This window comes from Triticum urartu, chromosome 5, assembly GCF_003073215.2.
Source record: "Triticum urartu cultivar G1812 chromosome 5, Tu2.1, whole genome shotgun sequence".
In the NCBI taxonomy this organism is placed as follows: Eukaryota; Viridiplantae; Streptophyta; class Magnoliopsida; order Poales; family Poaceae; genus Triticum; species Triticum urartu.
In genome coordinates this window covers 622,963,301-622,979,865 of record NC_053026.1, presented here as the reverse complement: position 1 = coordinate 622,979,865, position 16,565 = coordinate 622,963,301, and the positions used below count along the sequence as shown (strand labels likewise).

The 16,565-nt window shown below is 47.8% G+C and overlaps 1 protein-coding gene across 2 annotated transcripts; it reads right to left on the bottom strand.

Annotated features, from left to right (window-relative positions):
• Positions 1-5: 5 nt before the first annotated feature.
• Positions 6-6,302, bottom strand: LOC125511356 (boron transporter 4-like). 2 transcript variants are annotated; one of them, XM_048676702.1, is made up of 13 exons: positions 6,085-6,302; positions 5,028-5,134; positions 4,729-4,811; positions 3,588-3,780; positions 3,359-3,502; positions 3,093-3,267; positions 2,810-2,976; positions 2,502-2,675; positions 1,816-1,911; positions 1,615-1,731; positions 1,156-1,478; positions 767-1,037; positions 6-644 (listed from the first exon to the last, which is right to left on the bottom strand). In XM_048676702.1, exons 4-13 carry the CDS (start codon positions 3,735-3,737, stop codon positions 483-485), a joined length of 1,779 nt encoding a protein of 592 aa, XP_048532659.1. In that variant the 5' UTR covers positions 3,738-3,780; positions 4,729-4,811; positions 5,028-5,134; positions 6,085-6,302; the 3' UTR covers positions 6-482. The 2 variants fall into 2 exon arrangements, with proteins under 2 accessions (XP_048532659.1, XP_048532658.1); XM_048676701.1 differs by having other exon boundaries at positions 7-644; positions 3,359-3,497; positions 6,085-6,300.
• Positions 6,303-16,565: the final 10,263 nt, after the last annotated feature.

The window sequence follows — 16,565 nt, the reverse complement described above, 5'->3', positions numbered from 1 at the left end:
GTCGATTAAAATCGAAGCCATTCGGTTGTTAATTAGCACCTCATTTCAAACTGAAACTTTTTACACTCAAACAGAGCAAGCTAAGCACACACAGGCAACAACAGGCACCAAAATTACAGCCAGAACACACGGCATCCATAGAATCTCAAGCAATATGTGCAAACTCGTACGCTCAAACAGAGCAAGCTAACTCACTAAGCACACACAGGCAACAACAGGTCACAGAGCAACAGTTTTGCGGCAATACCTAACGAGCTAATCTTTCAACTCCTCACCATAGCTATCCAGTAATTTCTTCAATCTGCTGCTCTCACTGCTAAATTGCCTGACTTATGGGAAAAGCCATGCTACAGTACCATATGCATATCAGCGAACAATAATAGTGCATTCGGCAAAGAGCTGCTGCCTGAGGATTTCCCTCCCCATTTCTGATAGAATCATCGGCGAAATCCTCCGTCGGTCCTCGGGCCATCGTTCTATCTTCAGACGCTTGGCTGAACGGCGTTTGAATGGGCCTGAAGGTGCCTTTCTTCACGATGGCACACGACCCTGTGCTTCAGCTCTCCGCGGTTTGTTGTGAGCTCATCCAATATTTCAGCGTCGATCCTGCTGTCGCAGCTTCCTGAAAACGAGCCATCTTCCTCCTGTATGAGGAACCAAAAGTTTCAGATTAACAAATAAAGGAAGATGGACACCTTGGGGCATTTCAGAGAATGAAACAAAACTTAAAAGCTATCGGAGAAATGCAAGCTGAACTTATATATACCAGTAGTGTGTGTTCATGTTGGACCCCTTCAAGTTCTTCGTACTCCGCCGCGTCCAGTTCCCGCAAGTCATTGGGCTCAAAGAACTTGGGGAGTAGGTACTGCCTAATGAGAATCATGAGGAAGAAAGGCAGCGGGAAGAGAATTCCGGCTATTGGTATCCATGTCGTGCCGAAGCATAGCAAGAAATACACAATCTGGAAGATCGTGAAGACATATATCGTTCTCCGAGACACCGACTCCACGAATGATGCATGGGGACCTTCCAAGACCCTGCAATGGTTACAATACCGCGGGTTAGTGTGATATGTTGCATACCGAGAGGAAGCACTCATAAAGTTCATTTGTTCAGATGCATGAGATGAGCAGATAGATTCAGATTAGACATTACTTGTAGCGTCGGCTTGCTCCAATGCACAAAAATTGTATCCTTTCCCAAAACTGGTTCCCGGGTAGACTATCAATGGCCATGTAGGCAAAGTAACCCCAGAGGACCGAAGTCGGTATCATCTTGATAACCGGCATAGCTGCAACACAGCCACCAACCAGTAGGGATTGCAGCAGGTTGCTTAGTCTCTGCTCGTTAACACGAACGGGCAAATGTGCTTCGATATGTTTTCTAGGATCAAATTCTCGAGCCAATTTTCCATCCTCGTCGCCCTCACGCAGCACAGCATCCTTCAAGCTCTTCAAGTCGTTGTCAACAGAATCAGCCTGCATGACAGATATTTTTAGCCGAGAAGTCACTCTGGCAACTGTTGCAATATTGTTCGCTACAAAAAGACTTATTTGTTGTGTATGACATGAAGGGGAAATAAGATAGTAAGATGACTAAGATTGAGAAACTCACATCCTGTTTATTATCCATTTCAATGAACACTTCATGCATCTTGCCATAGATTTCCAAACTGCTTGCATGGTTCGACATGCCCTCTTTGGCAGTTTGAAGCATCTTTTTGCGCATTAACTAAATTGACAGAAAAAAGAGAAGTGGGATGAGCAAAACTGGCTACTGTAGCAAATGATGCAAATCAGTCTGAGTCTCACTCACCTGCCCCTTGAGGACAGCAAGGCTTCTTGTATGCATGGGGGACTGAGGGAGTACTCCATTTGCTGGAGGAATGCCAATCAAACCGCATAGTAGGACCTGCACCATTCACATATATACTATGAGAAAAGGAAACATGACCTGGTGAATCAGAATTTGGAATTAAAACGTAGTCCGGTCTGAAGATCATTTCAGAGGTGTCACATAGGTCCTCAAACTATGAAAATTGTCATTCAATTCCTCGAACCACAATGTGTGTCATCCAGGTCCCCGAACTATTTCAGAGGTGTCACATATGCATACACTTATTGCACTTCGAGGACCTTCGAGGACCTGTATGACACTTTTTTCATAGTCCGAGCAACTCTGAAATAGTTTGAGGACCTAGGATGCACTTCACTCTTGACCCCTGTTCAAGAATTCATCCGATTAACCAGTTAACTTGCCGATTAATCCCTACTCATAGGGTCATCGAGTAGCCGATAAATTGATAAATCGTCCGATTAATTGATTAAATGGCCGATTAACTTGCCGATTAGCCTATTAATCCCCTACTTGCCAGCCAACCGAGCAGTTACTAGTTAACGATTTCCTCAACAATGCTCTTGACTATTAGAGGTTCTTAACAAAACCGTGAAAAGGCTCACAAAAGAAGAGTTTGCAAATAGAATGAGTTAGACACCACATACCATGAATCCAAGTACCAAAATGTCGTAATGGTAGGCAGAAGGTTTTTTCAAATTGAACTCCTGTTGCTGAGCCAACTGTGAAGCTACACTATGATCAAAGAAGTAAAGTCCAGCAACCATCAAAGCAGGCACGATGGCTGCAAATATATATACTGGAGGGACAGAAAATAAATCCTGAAAGTAAACACCAAAAAGAAACATTCATGAGACCCATGGCACTCAATATTTATAAGCTTTACTAAGTTTGAACTATGGAGACCATGAAAAACATCTATACATGTAGAACCACAAGCAATTTGACTTGATACCTTTGCTACAGTCCAATGCCCCAGTGAACTTGACTCCCAGGGAAGTGGACTGAAGAGCCTCCTAGGCACTCCTGAAGGGACACCGCTCGGTAGTGCGTGCGAAAATGCTGTCCACACGATCACCATAAGCGGGACACCATAATCGGCGATGAAGCTCCTAATCCATCCTGCAAGCGGCAACTTAAAGGCAAGATGATCAGTGAACATGGCAGAGAGTTTGATAGGTTTGAGCTTAACTAATAGATAGACACAACAAGATAAATGGCGTAAACGTGTGACCAACCTATGCCATACAGCCATGACCTTGCCCGCCTAGTCTTGAGTGCACTGTATAGCAGGCCAATTGAGAAGATGACACCAAGTAGGCCATTGACATATATCCACTGGAACTGGTAAGTAGCCGAACTGCGGTCAGAGATCTCAGCATCTTTCGGCATACTGAACTCACTCACGATTCCCTGCAATACATAGATAGTCCCCGTATTAAGTATTCTCCGCACGGTGAAAATAATAATAACTAGGATTAATTTACTAGACATGATGGCATACCTTGATAGCTTCTTGCAGAAAGAGAACGGTGATCAACATCCCGAAAAGTTCTCCTGCAACCCTCGTGAATCTGCTTATAACATTGGAAGCATTGAACATTGCCAAGAGAAACAGCATGATGGCAGTCCAAATGCAGACCCTGCACTTCAAGAGAGAGCATGCATGTTTACAATATCAAAGCTGTCACATGATGGAGGTGGAATCTGTTTTAGTACCTACTACTACGTACCATCCAGCCCAAGCCAAATATAGCCGTTCTCCCAGCCCTGGCTGCTTCTTGGCAAAGTTGTAGAGATACGTGTACATGATAATAGTAGGCTCTGCGACTCCAACGATCATCATGGGTTGCCCACCAAGAATCGCATGTATTATCCCACATATCGCCGTAGATGCCAAAGTTTCAACTGTGCTGAGAATACCATCTGAAACAGATCACATCTTTAGTGCTACAGATTGCGTGAAAATTTTAAACTTCCCCATGTGTAGTAGAGTGTGGAAATTAAGAGGGCAAGAATTTACTTGTTAAGCAATTTTACAATGGTTCTTCTTACCTCTAGAGGGGTCAGAGTTGTAATGAGTCCTGGCCTTTGATTATTGATGCTTTTTATTGCAAAAAGATTATACTGGATCCTCCAATTAATGCATTGTGGCATAAAAAGGGAACTACTAATGCACATTATTGTCTTTCCTAAGCAAATCAGACACTTTATTCACCAAATCAAGGTGATTAAATTACTATATTTATTTGCGAAAACGGAATTAAATTAGTGAACTCCATGTATATGGAGATGAAACATTCTAAGAAAATTTTACATCTTGTGGTACAAAGATCTAACATATCTGAAAAGATTCTAACGTATTAGAAAAACAAACTAAATATGGATGGATGGCTCAAAGAAATTGTGTGTGCCTTAAAAAATCCAAACAAAACAAATCAAATTTAATTTTGTATGCGGAACAAAACCGTTGTCAATGGATTCTCAATTTTTTGTTTTGAATAAACTGATATCTGACTAAAAACAAATGCATAATTTAAATTGTATGCAAAAGTTCCATTCATATGTCAAATTTGTAGTTTATCAAACTTGCAAACATGTTGATGCATATACAAGTTAAAGTATGTATACTATTTTCTGAATTTTATTTATTTATTTATTTTCATGTGATAGTCGATATGGCAAGAGTTATAGCAATATAGTATTTTCATATTATTAATCCCTGTCTTTCTCCTTTTCTAAAAAATCCCTGTCCTTCCAAAATCCAAAATTTATTGCCTATTTAGTGATCTTACCTCTTAGAAGGTAAGAGAATCATATGGCCTTGGATCAAGAATATAGACAGCTAAAATTGTTTGGGACTATTTATCTTACTTGTTTCGTTGCTGAGCTGCTCTCCGAATGCGATGACAGGGAGTGCGGAGGCGAAGAATATATACATGGTAGGGGCCAATATCCTGGCAAACGAACATTAGAAGTGAAGAAACATAAGCAAATCTCTTTGTAAACATGTAAAAAATTGATCTTGTTGGGCTTGTTTATATTATATACTCCCCTTGATTTGTTTTTATAAGACGTTTTGGACAGCTAGCTTTGAACTGTTTTAGGCACTGTCTAAATTGTCTAAAACGCCTGTAAACGGAGGAAGTACAAAATACAAGCAGAAAACTGACCCGAAGCCAGCTCGAAGGCCTGCAAGCCAGTCGTCCTTGTACCAAGGCGCTCTCCCTTTGACATCCGCGACCACTCCCTTGACGGGGCTCCGCAGTAGATCCATGAGCTGATGAGAGAAACAACCTCAACTCTTATATAAAAATAGGCATCAGATCAGAGGAGGGGAACAAATAGAACCTGGCGGTAGGTGCACCCATTTCTTAAAAAAAATAATAGAGTAACCACAAAAATAGTCGAGAAATCATGAATTTGACAACAAACTTGCTCAAGCGTTACACTCGCGTAAAAATGTTTTGCGAAGAAATGACTTTCGTGGTATTGTTGGCGAAAAAAACAAAACCAACACTATATTATAGTTATACTATTGGTTGTATATTGTCCTGGAAAATTTGTTTTTTTCTGCTCAGATTTTTTTATGGGAGTTTTTCGTTGTCGAAACTTTTGTACAAGTACGCCAGTAGGAAGTTCGTTTGAAAAAAGTTTCAAAGTTTTAACCTTTTCCTGAATTACTAATTTTTTCCCAGAAACTTTTCTTTAATCAGGTTCATTGAGAACCAGGGTATTTTCCTGGGATGGGATGGCTTAAACTCGAAGAGAAAATTCTGTTTGCTTTTGCTTAGACCAGAAAGAAGTTGATAGTAGCCGTAGTGCTAGCTACCAATAGAAACGACGCACGGGGTAAACTAATGTGCTCTACACACACGACTTGACGAGGAAGAACCGAAGAAGAGCTCATCACCTCAACTTGTTGTTACGAAAGACGTCAGGTCTAGTTACTGGAGTATATACAAGAATTTTGCTACAGAAACTCGAGAGGAAATCAGCCCAGTCGTGGACGTGGAGAGTGAATCACACAAGGCGAGCACGAAGCTGCAAAATTGTGAAATGAAAGAGAAACCGCCGGAAAAGCCAGCTCGTCACATGACCGGCTACTGCATCCATCCGTCCATCCAGACGGCGCGGAGGAAGGACTGCCGATCTTGGCTGCCCACAGACCTAGTACAGTACTAGATAGAAACCAAACCGAGCGGCGGACGGACGGGAGATTCTACGTACCGGTAATCCGAACGCGCGGCGGTGGCGGGGCTAGCTAGGATGAAGGGAGGAAGCGGCGCGGCGGTAGAAACAGCTGGTGTAGTGTGGTTGTGGTGCACAAAGGCGGCGGCGGCGGCGTGGTATCTCGGCCCCGGGCCAAGCGGTGGGCGGCTACTTATACGCGGGCGGGGCGAGACTTCCCTTGTGCGTGTCACTCACTGACGAGTGGGGAGGAAGGAAGGAAGTGGGAGGCGCCGACCCTCGGATCACGGCGGCTGCGGCGGTTCGCCCATGCAGATGTCTGCCCCGTGCCGTGCCGCGATCGGAATGCACGGCACTTGCATGTACTACGGCGGGCTCGGAGCCAGAGATAGTTGGTGGTATTGTACGTACGAGGTTGAACTTGGATCCCTGCCACTCCACTCCACCAAGTCCATCGGTCGGTCTTTCTCCCGAAAAAATAAAGTCCATCGGTCGGTACCACGTGACATACATACATGGTAAGCAATCCAAACAATTTAAAACAAAATTTATCGGTTGGTCATGCTGTTTTCAATTTCTCAGTTATACGTATGTACTATCTACTACAACGAGTTTAGAGCATCTCTAGCAGACCCCGTATAATTCCGAGCCGTATAAGGCATTTACAGTTCGACGAAGATATGTTTTGCGGATCGAAATCATACGCGGTAGAGTAGACCCCGTATATGAAAATGTATAATTTTTAAAAAAAACTTTCTCGGAAGAAATTGCAACCACACTAGTTCATCACATACTACATGATCATACACTAATTCATCACATACTACATGATCATACGTACTACATTCTACTACTACTACTAGAGGGGGGTGGGGGATCTCGCGGCGGCGAGGCCGAGGTCGATGTATCAAAATGGACGAGCTCGCGGCCAAGGATGGCGCGGTGGAGGAGCTCATTCCTCCTTGTCGGAGCTGTCGACATCGATCAACTTCTGCCTCTGCTCCTCGCGAATGCGCCGCAACTCGTCGTCCTTGTCCTTCGCGGCAAGGTTGTTCGCGACCGCCTGCTTGAGGATGAGGTCTTCGAGCTCCTCGTCGTGGCGCTGACGCTCCGCCTCCTCGCGCAAACTCCGTTTGGCAATGGCGGCCACGACCACGTCGACATCGGCCACGAAATCTTCGGGCCCGACGACGTCTCGGCGCTCGATCTCCTCGGGCTCCTGCTTGACGGCGACGAGCTCGATCTTCTCTGGCTCCTCCGACCACTCCCTCTTCACGGGGAGAAGCGTCGCGCCGGAAGGGCCCCTCCTCTGTCTCGCGACGGAGGAGCATTGATGGCGGCTCGAGGCCCATGTTCGTCCACTTCCGTGCCGTGCGGACACAACGCTCGCGCTCGGGGTCGCCGCTGCCGCCGGAGTTCCACATACAGCCCCACATGACGTTTGGAGGCGGAAGAGGGCTCACCGGCGGCGAGAAAATGCGGGGGAGAGAGCCCGTATCTGTCCCACAAAACCCTAGATATACGGCAGCATTCATGGACTTCCGTGGTAGAATCTACCGTTCAGGTGTATTGCATTTTCATGAGCGTGATTTGTCAAAAAGTTTATTACTCTTTTCTGCCGATCATCCTCAACCTCAAGCACAAAACCACCTGTCGGAAAAAAAGAATCTCAGTCAACACTTAGCATGTGCTGTAGCCTTTAAGTATCCAAAGTTCTCGAACTTAGATGATGCCCTTAAATGGTCACATGACTCATTGAAACCAACTTTCTCCTTCCTACATTTTATCTCTACAGCAGTTATCCTGTATAATGATTTCTTTTTAGTCGCTACTCTCCTAACCGACGAGTCGGAGAGGATACGAATGTAAGATCTATGACCAGGCAGCTGCATCGAGTTTCTCTTCTTCCACTATCGGATCGGGTGTTTTCTCCGTTCGGTCGGCTTGGCCAGCCCGGAAGTAATACGAAGAGCTTCGGGGAGGGGGGGGGGGGGCGGTTTGCGGGCTGCAATAAAAAAATTACGGGTCTGACAAGTATACATGCTTTGTTCTGAACAGAAAATTGAGCCGAGCCCATATACTCGCCGGAAATTTGTGGGTTCGCGAGATATACGGGGTCTGCTAGAGTTGCTCTTAGCCTGGCGCCGGTAAAGGAGGGGCGATAAAGGCGGCGCGCCTTCGGCTCGCTCTAGTGTTTGTAGTCGTCGCTAGGTAGTCAATTGATCTGGATGTAATTTTTATTATTTCTAGTGTTTTTTTACTACCATGACAGTTCATGAATAGATTAGAAGTTTTCTCGCAGAAAAAAGAACTAGTGGGTGCAATTAGTAAATTTCGTACGAGTACACCGCACAGCAGGAGAGGTGTTCACCTATAGAAATCAGTTTTCTGCGTTTACACACCCTAATTAATAAATTTCGAGATGTTAACTTAAACAAGACAAAAAACGCTGCATGATCTAAGCAATGACGACATTTTAAGGATTCGCTAGCCGGGTCTGTTCACGTGAACAAAATGTGACCCATCACCATCAACGGTCGCCCGTGCTTTACACAAAATGTCATGGGGCCGTATGCGTGCTAGTACAAATTGGAGCACAGGTCTCTCTCAAAATAAAATAAAAATATAGAGTGCCAATAACCACAAGACAGATAAGTTTCGGTCGACCTAGGCTAGGACTAGGAGCAACGCTACACGCGCCACGCATGCATACATTTTTCTTTTCTGCCCGCGATTCACTACATTTACATGCATGCAGTTTTCTACAGCACCAAGAATACACAGGAACCTTCTCGCAAAAAAAGAGAGAGAAAAAAAATACCCAGGAACCCTAAAAAAACGGTCCAGAAACGTATACAATTCTCACGAGAAACATATACGTATAATTTTCTGTTCTGTTCCCATCCACCAAAAAGACAGCCATCACGTTTTGTACGTACTCGGGCGGCCACCGCAGAAAAGTCACAAATCTCCATGGAAACCAGCGCTCAGGTATGCATGCGTCGTCGTACCGTATCTAGCGGACGGAAGCAGGAGGAGCGCCCCGACGGCGGATGAAACAAACGGATAGATACATAGGGACCGTGTGGAAAATAGCTAGAGCAACTCTAGCAGATCCCGCATCCGGCGCGAACTCGTATAATTCCGGCGATTATACGGGCTCGATACATTTTTCTGACCAGACTAGAGCCCGCATCGATGTCCGGCCCGTAAATTTTTTGCCGCAGCCCGCAAACGCAACCCCCGAGCCACTATAACTGCGGGTTTGCGGGGCAGATGCGGGTCGAAACCCTATCCTCCCGCCGCCGCGTTCCCCTTCAATTCCCCCGACACCGCTCGATTTCTCGCCACCGGCGAGCCTTGAACCACCATGGCCGACTCGGGGGATGAGGCGGAGCGCCGCCGCCACACCAGATCTGACGCCGTGCGCAAGCGGGGGGCGCGTCGGTGGCTCAACCAGGGTGCCCGGCCGCCGCCGGCATTTGACCGGCGCGAGCTCGACGAGTTCGAGCTCGAGCGCGCCCGTCACCGCCGCGCCTCCTCCGGCAACTGGTCCGCGGGGAGCTCATCCGGCCACGGGTCCGCGTGGTGCTCATCCGCGGGCGCATCGAGCTTGCGGCTCGTTCCGGTGAAGAGGGAGCCGGAGGAGGCCGTGCCCGATGCGCCGCCGCGCCGAGGCGTCATCGGACCTGAGGACTACCTCCCACCGGGGCAAGAGGAGCTCCTCGAGCGCGTCGTCCTCGAGCGGTCGGCGAGAGATCAGGAAGAGATGGAAGAGCGCATCCGGCGCGAGCTCAAGTACGAGCGGCTCTTCCTCGAGACGGGCCTCACGGCGTCGCAGGCGCACGCATCGAAGGAGGCCGACCTGCGCGTGATGAAGGAGGAGCAGGCGAAGCTCTTCGTCGACCTCGACTCCGACTCCGACTCCGATTGATCGCGCCGGTGGGCAGATACCGCAGGAGCTCCGGTGAGCTCAATTTTGTTGCAGTGGTGCGGTAGCGTAGGCCCTATCTACCATATCTAACCTTTATGTATGTATGTGGCTTGTATGAACTTATATGCGAAGAAGAACCATCTATGCGAGCGAGCTCCGGCGAGCTGTTGCTTAAATTTCTCGCGTGAAACAACTTTTTTTTTAAAATTTAGGGGTTTGTTTGCGATTTCTAGTCTGCCGCCGCAAATTTCGGCCTGCATAACCGCCCTCGTGCGACCTGCAAACACATTTTGCAGGTCGGCAAAATGTGAGGTCTGCTAGAGTTGCTCTTAGATTTAGGTCTGAACCTGAGCCTCTTTAGAGCTCAGAGCTTCTCGGCTGTCCGATTGGAATCATCTCACGACATAGACCGTCGGATCTCGATCCAAATCGCTGTGAGTCATTGAATATTTACCCCATCAATTTCAGTCGTCGGATAAATTCCGAATGCATAAAAATGTAAGAACATCTACAACCGGACCCATCATATCCATCTCAAACGCCCGGACAGGCCGTTCGGTCACTATCACGAAAACGCGACCCAACTAGACCCCTCATATCCTTCTCAAACGCCCGGAGCACCCCCTCATATCCATCTCAAATATAAGGACGATATGAGGGCTCGCGGACGCGCCCGGGCATGCCCGGTGAATCCGCCACGTATGACGCGACCCCATCCCATATCACTTTTTCTTTTTCTTTATTCATTCTTTTCTTTCTCGCTCTTCTTGCCCACCAATCACGTGCAAGTGACCGGACATATGAAAAAAAAAGTGTGGCTGTGCGAACGAAAAAGTAAGGGTTCAAAACAGACACGCTCGGTCACTGACCGGGCGCGTCCGAGAGCGTTTGAGGGGTTGAATTAGAGGTACGTGGCTAAAGATGCTCTAATATCCTTGCAACAAACGGGGCATTTTTGTCATTTCATATATGGGTTATAAAATAGCAACAGCATCGTGTTGAGTGAAAACCTAGTTAGTTATTCCATGGAGAAGATCTGGCCGTTGGAGACGTTGGAAGGCTCGGTGTGATGTGATCGATCGTTTGTTGGTGACTCTAGTTTAACCGCTGGTTTCCATTAATTAATTGAGCAATTTTTTTCTTCTTAATTAATTAATAAGGCAAAACTTTTGCCTCCGTTTAAAAAAAAATGTAACCGCTGGGGCATGCAGTGTGTATTGTTTTTCGACAAAGGCTGAGGCATGTATGGCATGTGCAGAGGCCAACTACTGATGTGCAGCCTGGTGGCCGGCAACCTGCGAGGGCATGCAGGCTGGCTGGTGTCCATTAGTTGAGGAGTAGTCAATTTGAGGACCTTTGGGAGGCATCGTGCCCATGCATACGGACGAGCACGGGAGCGGTCAGTGTGGACGGCAGCGACTAGCTCGAATCGGCCGGTCCCTGCCTGTTGCTGCTAGGATAGCTAGGAATCCAAGTATGGAGTACCACAGAGTCGTGGAGAGTGCCTTGTGCGTAGTCAGTAGTCACGTCGCCCCTCCTCGATGTCTCGACGATATGTACTCCACTCAGAGCAAGCATCTCCATGGCGGTCCGCTCACTATTGTCGTCGACCATTTTTCACACAAATAGTACTCCCTCCATAAAGAAATATATGAGCATTTACATCAAACATTATCGCAAGGCAACGATTGGAGAATGCACGTCTCGATTTTGGGGCCGGACACCCGGGCTTTTCTTCTGCGGCCGAAAGGAGCGCACGGTCCTCCGCTGCAGTAGGCACGGTTCCGTGGAAGCCCTTGGCCCTTCGTCTCCGCCACAGAGGTCGTTTTCTGTCCCTTAATTTCCTCGAGTCCGAGGGAGGAGACGAAGAAAATGGGCTTCTCTCGGGACGGGAGGAATCGCATCGCAGGCACCGAGCGAGCGGGATGTTTTTGGAGAGTTCTCGGGGGAGGTCGTGCTCGGGCCGGGCGGTCTCTTCTCCGGGGTGACCGCGCCACGCCATTGCCCGTCCGTGCCTACTACCTACCTAGTACCTACACCTACCTAGGAATGGGATGGATGCAGATCGCAGAGTCATGGACTTGTGTGACAGCGCGGTCGTCTGGCGCCGGAAGCAGCCAGGCTACCCTTTGCTCGGTCTCCAAAATTTCCAAAAGACGCCGTGAAAGTGAAACAAAATCGGATCGTTGTAGAGTACAACCTCTACTTTTACTACTAGCCAATATTTCTTCTCGCCGCATCCTCCATAAAATAAAATGAAAATATTTCTTCTCGCCGCTGAATGGACCTATACATCGAGTGAGTCACTGTCAATGTGTGAAGCCTGCACGCACGGCATCCTGTATGCACAGTTTGTCACATCGTCCATCTTTCCACGACCGAACAGCTTCCAAGTTTCGACATCGTCCTTGCACGGCCGAATGGGTGAAAAATGCACCTCTGTAGTCCGGTCCTGGTCAAGCCGATCGTGCACGGGAACGGGCCTAGATATCCACTAGTGTAGTGTGGATACGTAGTACTACTGTTAAGTCTTCCGATCACACACGTTAGCGAGAAAAAAATGTGTGTAATGACATCATCATAAAGTTCAAAATAAAAACCGTGTGCATCAGCCCGAATCGTACGTGATCAAGGACTCATCGCACACGCTTGGCTAAGACCAGCCGCTGCGATACCGCGGGCACGTGTGATGTGAGAACATCACACATAGTAGTTAGATTGAGCGAATTGTGTGGGCTCGTGTACATAATTGTTAGAAAATCAATCATGTGTGATGTTGTTCGCAGGGTTACTAGGAAATGAACACGTGGGACCGTTATCACACGCGGGTGAATAAGAGTATCTCTAGCACATCTCGTATAATGCCAACCCGTAAAATACGTTTACAATTCGTTGAAAAACGGATTTGCGGGCCGACATGGACTGCGACTGAGCAGACATGCGAAAGTCCGCGTTGGTCCGCAAACCAAGAACCCCCGATAAGCGAATTTGACAGCGATTCCGGCAATTGAGTTCAAATTCAAACAATAAAACACAGTTTTCGCGCAAATAAAAGCATAGTTTTGTACGACAAACGCAAAAAGACTTCATGCAAAGGCGATGACCACGTCCATCATCATCTTGGTCGCTTTTCATCCGTCGTCATGATCTTCAATCCGCACCACCTACATCGATGCCATCGCCGGCACTTGTTCCAACTCCGGCACCGAAAGCATCGCCAGGTGCACTGAATGCATCAGCGGCATTGGATCTAAATCCCTATGAGAAAACATCGCCGGCACCGAAACATGCACCGCCCGCCTTGTGCAATATCATGCCATTCTTTGGTGATGTCGTCCATGTCACCGCGGTTCAATGTCATGATCCTATTCTCTTCGGCAAGAAGCTTGGACATGGCTTTGTTCTCAGCGACACGTGCTCTTCTCTCCTCAATGGCCGCCTTGCGCAACCCCTCGTCCTTGAGCAATTACCACTTCTCTTGCTTCTCTTGTGCCTTCTTCTCGGCGAACTCTTCCTGAAGGAAATATACCCTAGAGGCAATAATAAAGTTATTATTTATTTTCTTATATCATGATAAAAGTTTATTATTCATGCTAGAATTGTATTAACCGGAAACATAATACATGTGTGAATACATAGACAAACAGAGTGTCACTAGTATGCCTCTACTTGACTAGCTCGTTAATCAAAGATGGTTATGTTTCCTAACCATTGACAAAGAGTTGTTATTTGATTAACGGGATCACATCATTAGTTGAATGATCTGATTGACATGACCCATTCCTTTAGCTTAGCACCCGATCGTTTAGTATGTTGCTATTGCTTTCTTCATGACTTATACATGTTCCTATGACTATGAGATTATGTAACTCCCGTGTGCCGGGAGGAACACTTTGTGTGCTACCAAACGTCACAACGTAACTGGGTGATTATAAAGGTACTCTACAGGTGTCTCCAAAGGTACATGTTGGGTTGACGTATTTCGAGATTAGGATTTGTCACTCCGATCGTCGGAGAGGTATCTTTGGGCCCTCTCGGTAATGCACATCACTTAAGCCTTGCAAGCAATGCAACTAAAGAGTTAGTTACGAGATGATGTATTACGGAACGAGTAAAGAGACTTGCCGGTAACGAGATTGAACTAGGTATTGGATACCGACGATCGAATCTCGGGCAAGTAACATACCGATGACAAAGGGAACAACGTATGTTGTTATGCGGTCTGACCGATAAAGATCTTCGTAGAATATGTAGGAGCCAATATGGGCATCCAGGTCCCGCTATTGGTTATTGACCGGGGACATGTCTCGGTCATGTCTACATTGTTCTCGAACCCGTAGGGTCCGCACGCTTAAGGTTTCGATGATAGTTATATTATGAGTTTATACGTTTTGATGTACCGAAGGTTGTTCGGAGTCCCGGATGTGATCACGGACATGACGAGGAGTCTCGAAATGGTCGAGACATAAAGATTGATATATTGGACGGCTCTATTCGGACGCCGGAAGTGTTCCGGATGATTTCGGAGAAAACCGGAGAGCCGGAGGGTTACCGGAATCCCCCCGGGAGAAGTAATGGGCCATATGGGCCTTAGTGGAGAGAGAGAGAGGGGCAGCCAAAGGTGGGCCGCGCCTCTTCCCCCCTGGTCCGAATTGGACTAGGAGAGGGGGGGCGGCGCCCCCCTTTCCTTCTCCTTCCCCACTTCTTTCCCCCTCCTAGTAGGAGTCCTACTCCTGCTAGGAGGAGGACTCCTCCTTGGCGCGCCATAGGGGCCGGCCGGCCTCCTCCTCTCTTGAACCTTTATATACGGAGGCAGGGGCACCCCAGAGACACACAAGTTGATCCTCATGATCATATTCTTAGCCGTGTGCGGCGCCCCCTGCCACCATAGTCCTCGATAATATTGTAGCGGTGCTTAGGCGAAGCCCTGCGATAGTAGTACATCAAGATCGTCACCACGCCGTCGTGCTGACGGAACTCTTCCCCGACACTTTGCTGGATCGGAGTCCGGGGATCGTCATCGAGCTGAACGTGTGCTAGAACTCGGAGGTGCCGTAGTTTCGGTGCTTGATCGGTTGGGCCGTGAAGACATACGACTACATCAACCGCGTTGTGCTAACGCTTCCGCTGTCGATCTACAAGGGTACGTAGATCACACTCTCCCCTCTTGTTGCTATGCATCACCATGATCTTGCGTGTGCGTAGGAAATTTTTTGAAATTACTACGTTCCCCAACAGTGGCATCAGAGCCTAGGTTTTATGTGTTGATGTTATATGCACGAGTAGAACACAAGTGAGTTGTGGGCGATATAAGTCATAGTGCTTACCAGCATGTCATACTTTGGTTCGGCGGTATTGTTGGACGAAGCGGCCCGGACCGACATTACGCGTACGCTTACGCGAGACCGGTTCTCCCGACGTGCCTTGCACATAGGTGGCTTGCGGGTGACAGTTTCTCCAACTTTAGTTGAACCGAGTGTGACTACGCCCGGTCGTTGTGAAGGTTAAAACAACACCAACTTGACAAACTATCGTTGTGGTTTTGATGCGTAGGTAAGATTGGTTCTTGCTTAAGCCCACAGCAGCCATGTAAAACTTGCAACAACAAAGTAGAGGACGTCTAACTTGTTTTTGCAGAGCATGTTGTGATGTGATATGGTCAAGACATGATGCTGATTTTATTGTATGAGATGATCATGTTTTGTAACCGAGTTATCGGCAACTGGCAGGAGCCATATGGTTGTCGCTTTATTGTATGCAATGCAATCGCGCAGTAATGCTTTACTTTATCAATAAACGGTAGCGATAGTCATGGAAGCATAAGATTGGCGAGACGACAACGATGCTACGATGGAGATCAAGGTGTCGCGCCGGTGACGATGGTGATCATGACGGTGTTGGGGAACGTAGCAGAAATTCAAAATTTCCTACGTGTCACCAAGATCTATCTATGGAGAGACTAGCAACGAGGGGAAGGAGAGTGCATCTACATACCCTTGTAGATCGCTAAGCGGAAGCGTTCAAGTGAACGGGGTTGATGGAGTCGTACTCGTCGTGATTCAAATCACCGATGACCAAGTGCCGAACGCACGGCACCTCCGCGTTCAACACACGTACAGCCCGGTGACGTCTCCCACGCCTTGATCCAGCAAGGAGAGAGGGAGAGGTTGAGGAAGACTCCATCCAACAGCAGCACAACGGCATGGTGGTGGTGGAGGAGCGTGGCAATCCTGCAGGGCTTCGCCAAGCACCACGGGAGAGGAGAAGGACTTGGGAGAGAGGGAGGGCTGCACCAAAGGCAAAGGTGTGTCTCAAGAGGCCCTCCTACCCTCACTATATATAGGGATCCCAAAGGGGGGTGCGCCAGCCCTAGGAGATACAATCTCCTAGGGGGCGGCGGCCAGGGGAGGAGTCCTTCCCCCCCAAGGCACCTAAGAGGTGCCTTCCCCTTCTGGGACTCTTCCTTTAGGGTTTCCCCAGGCGCATGGGCCTCTTGGGGCTGGTGACCTTGGCCCATGTAGGCCAAGGCGCACCCCCTACAGCCCATGTGGCCCCCGGGGCAGGTGGCCCCACCCGGTGGGCCCCC

Bases quoted from the DNA above. Each gene is read 5' to 3' on its own strand.
- LOC125511356 (XM_048676701.1), bottom strand. From the start codon at position 5,131: ATGGATCTACTGCGGAGCCCCGTCAAGGGAGTGGTCGCGGATGTCAAA. The intron at 3,781-4,728 runs GTAAGATAAATA...GATCTGTTTCAG, and splicing joins GCAGCTCAGCAACGAAACAA to ATGGTATTCTCAGCACAGTT. The intron at 1,479-1,614 runs GTGAGTTTCTCA...TCTGTCATGCAG, and splicing joins AAATGGATAATAAACAGGAT to GCTGATTCTGTTGACAACGA.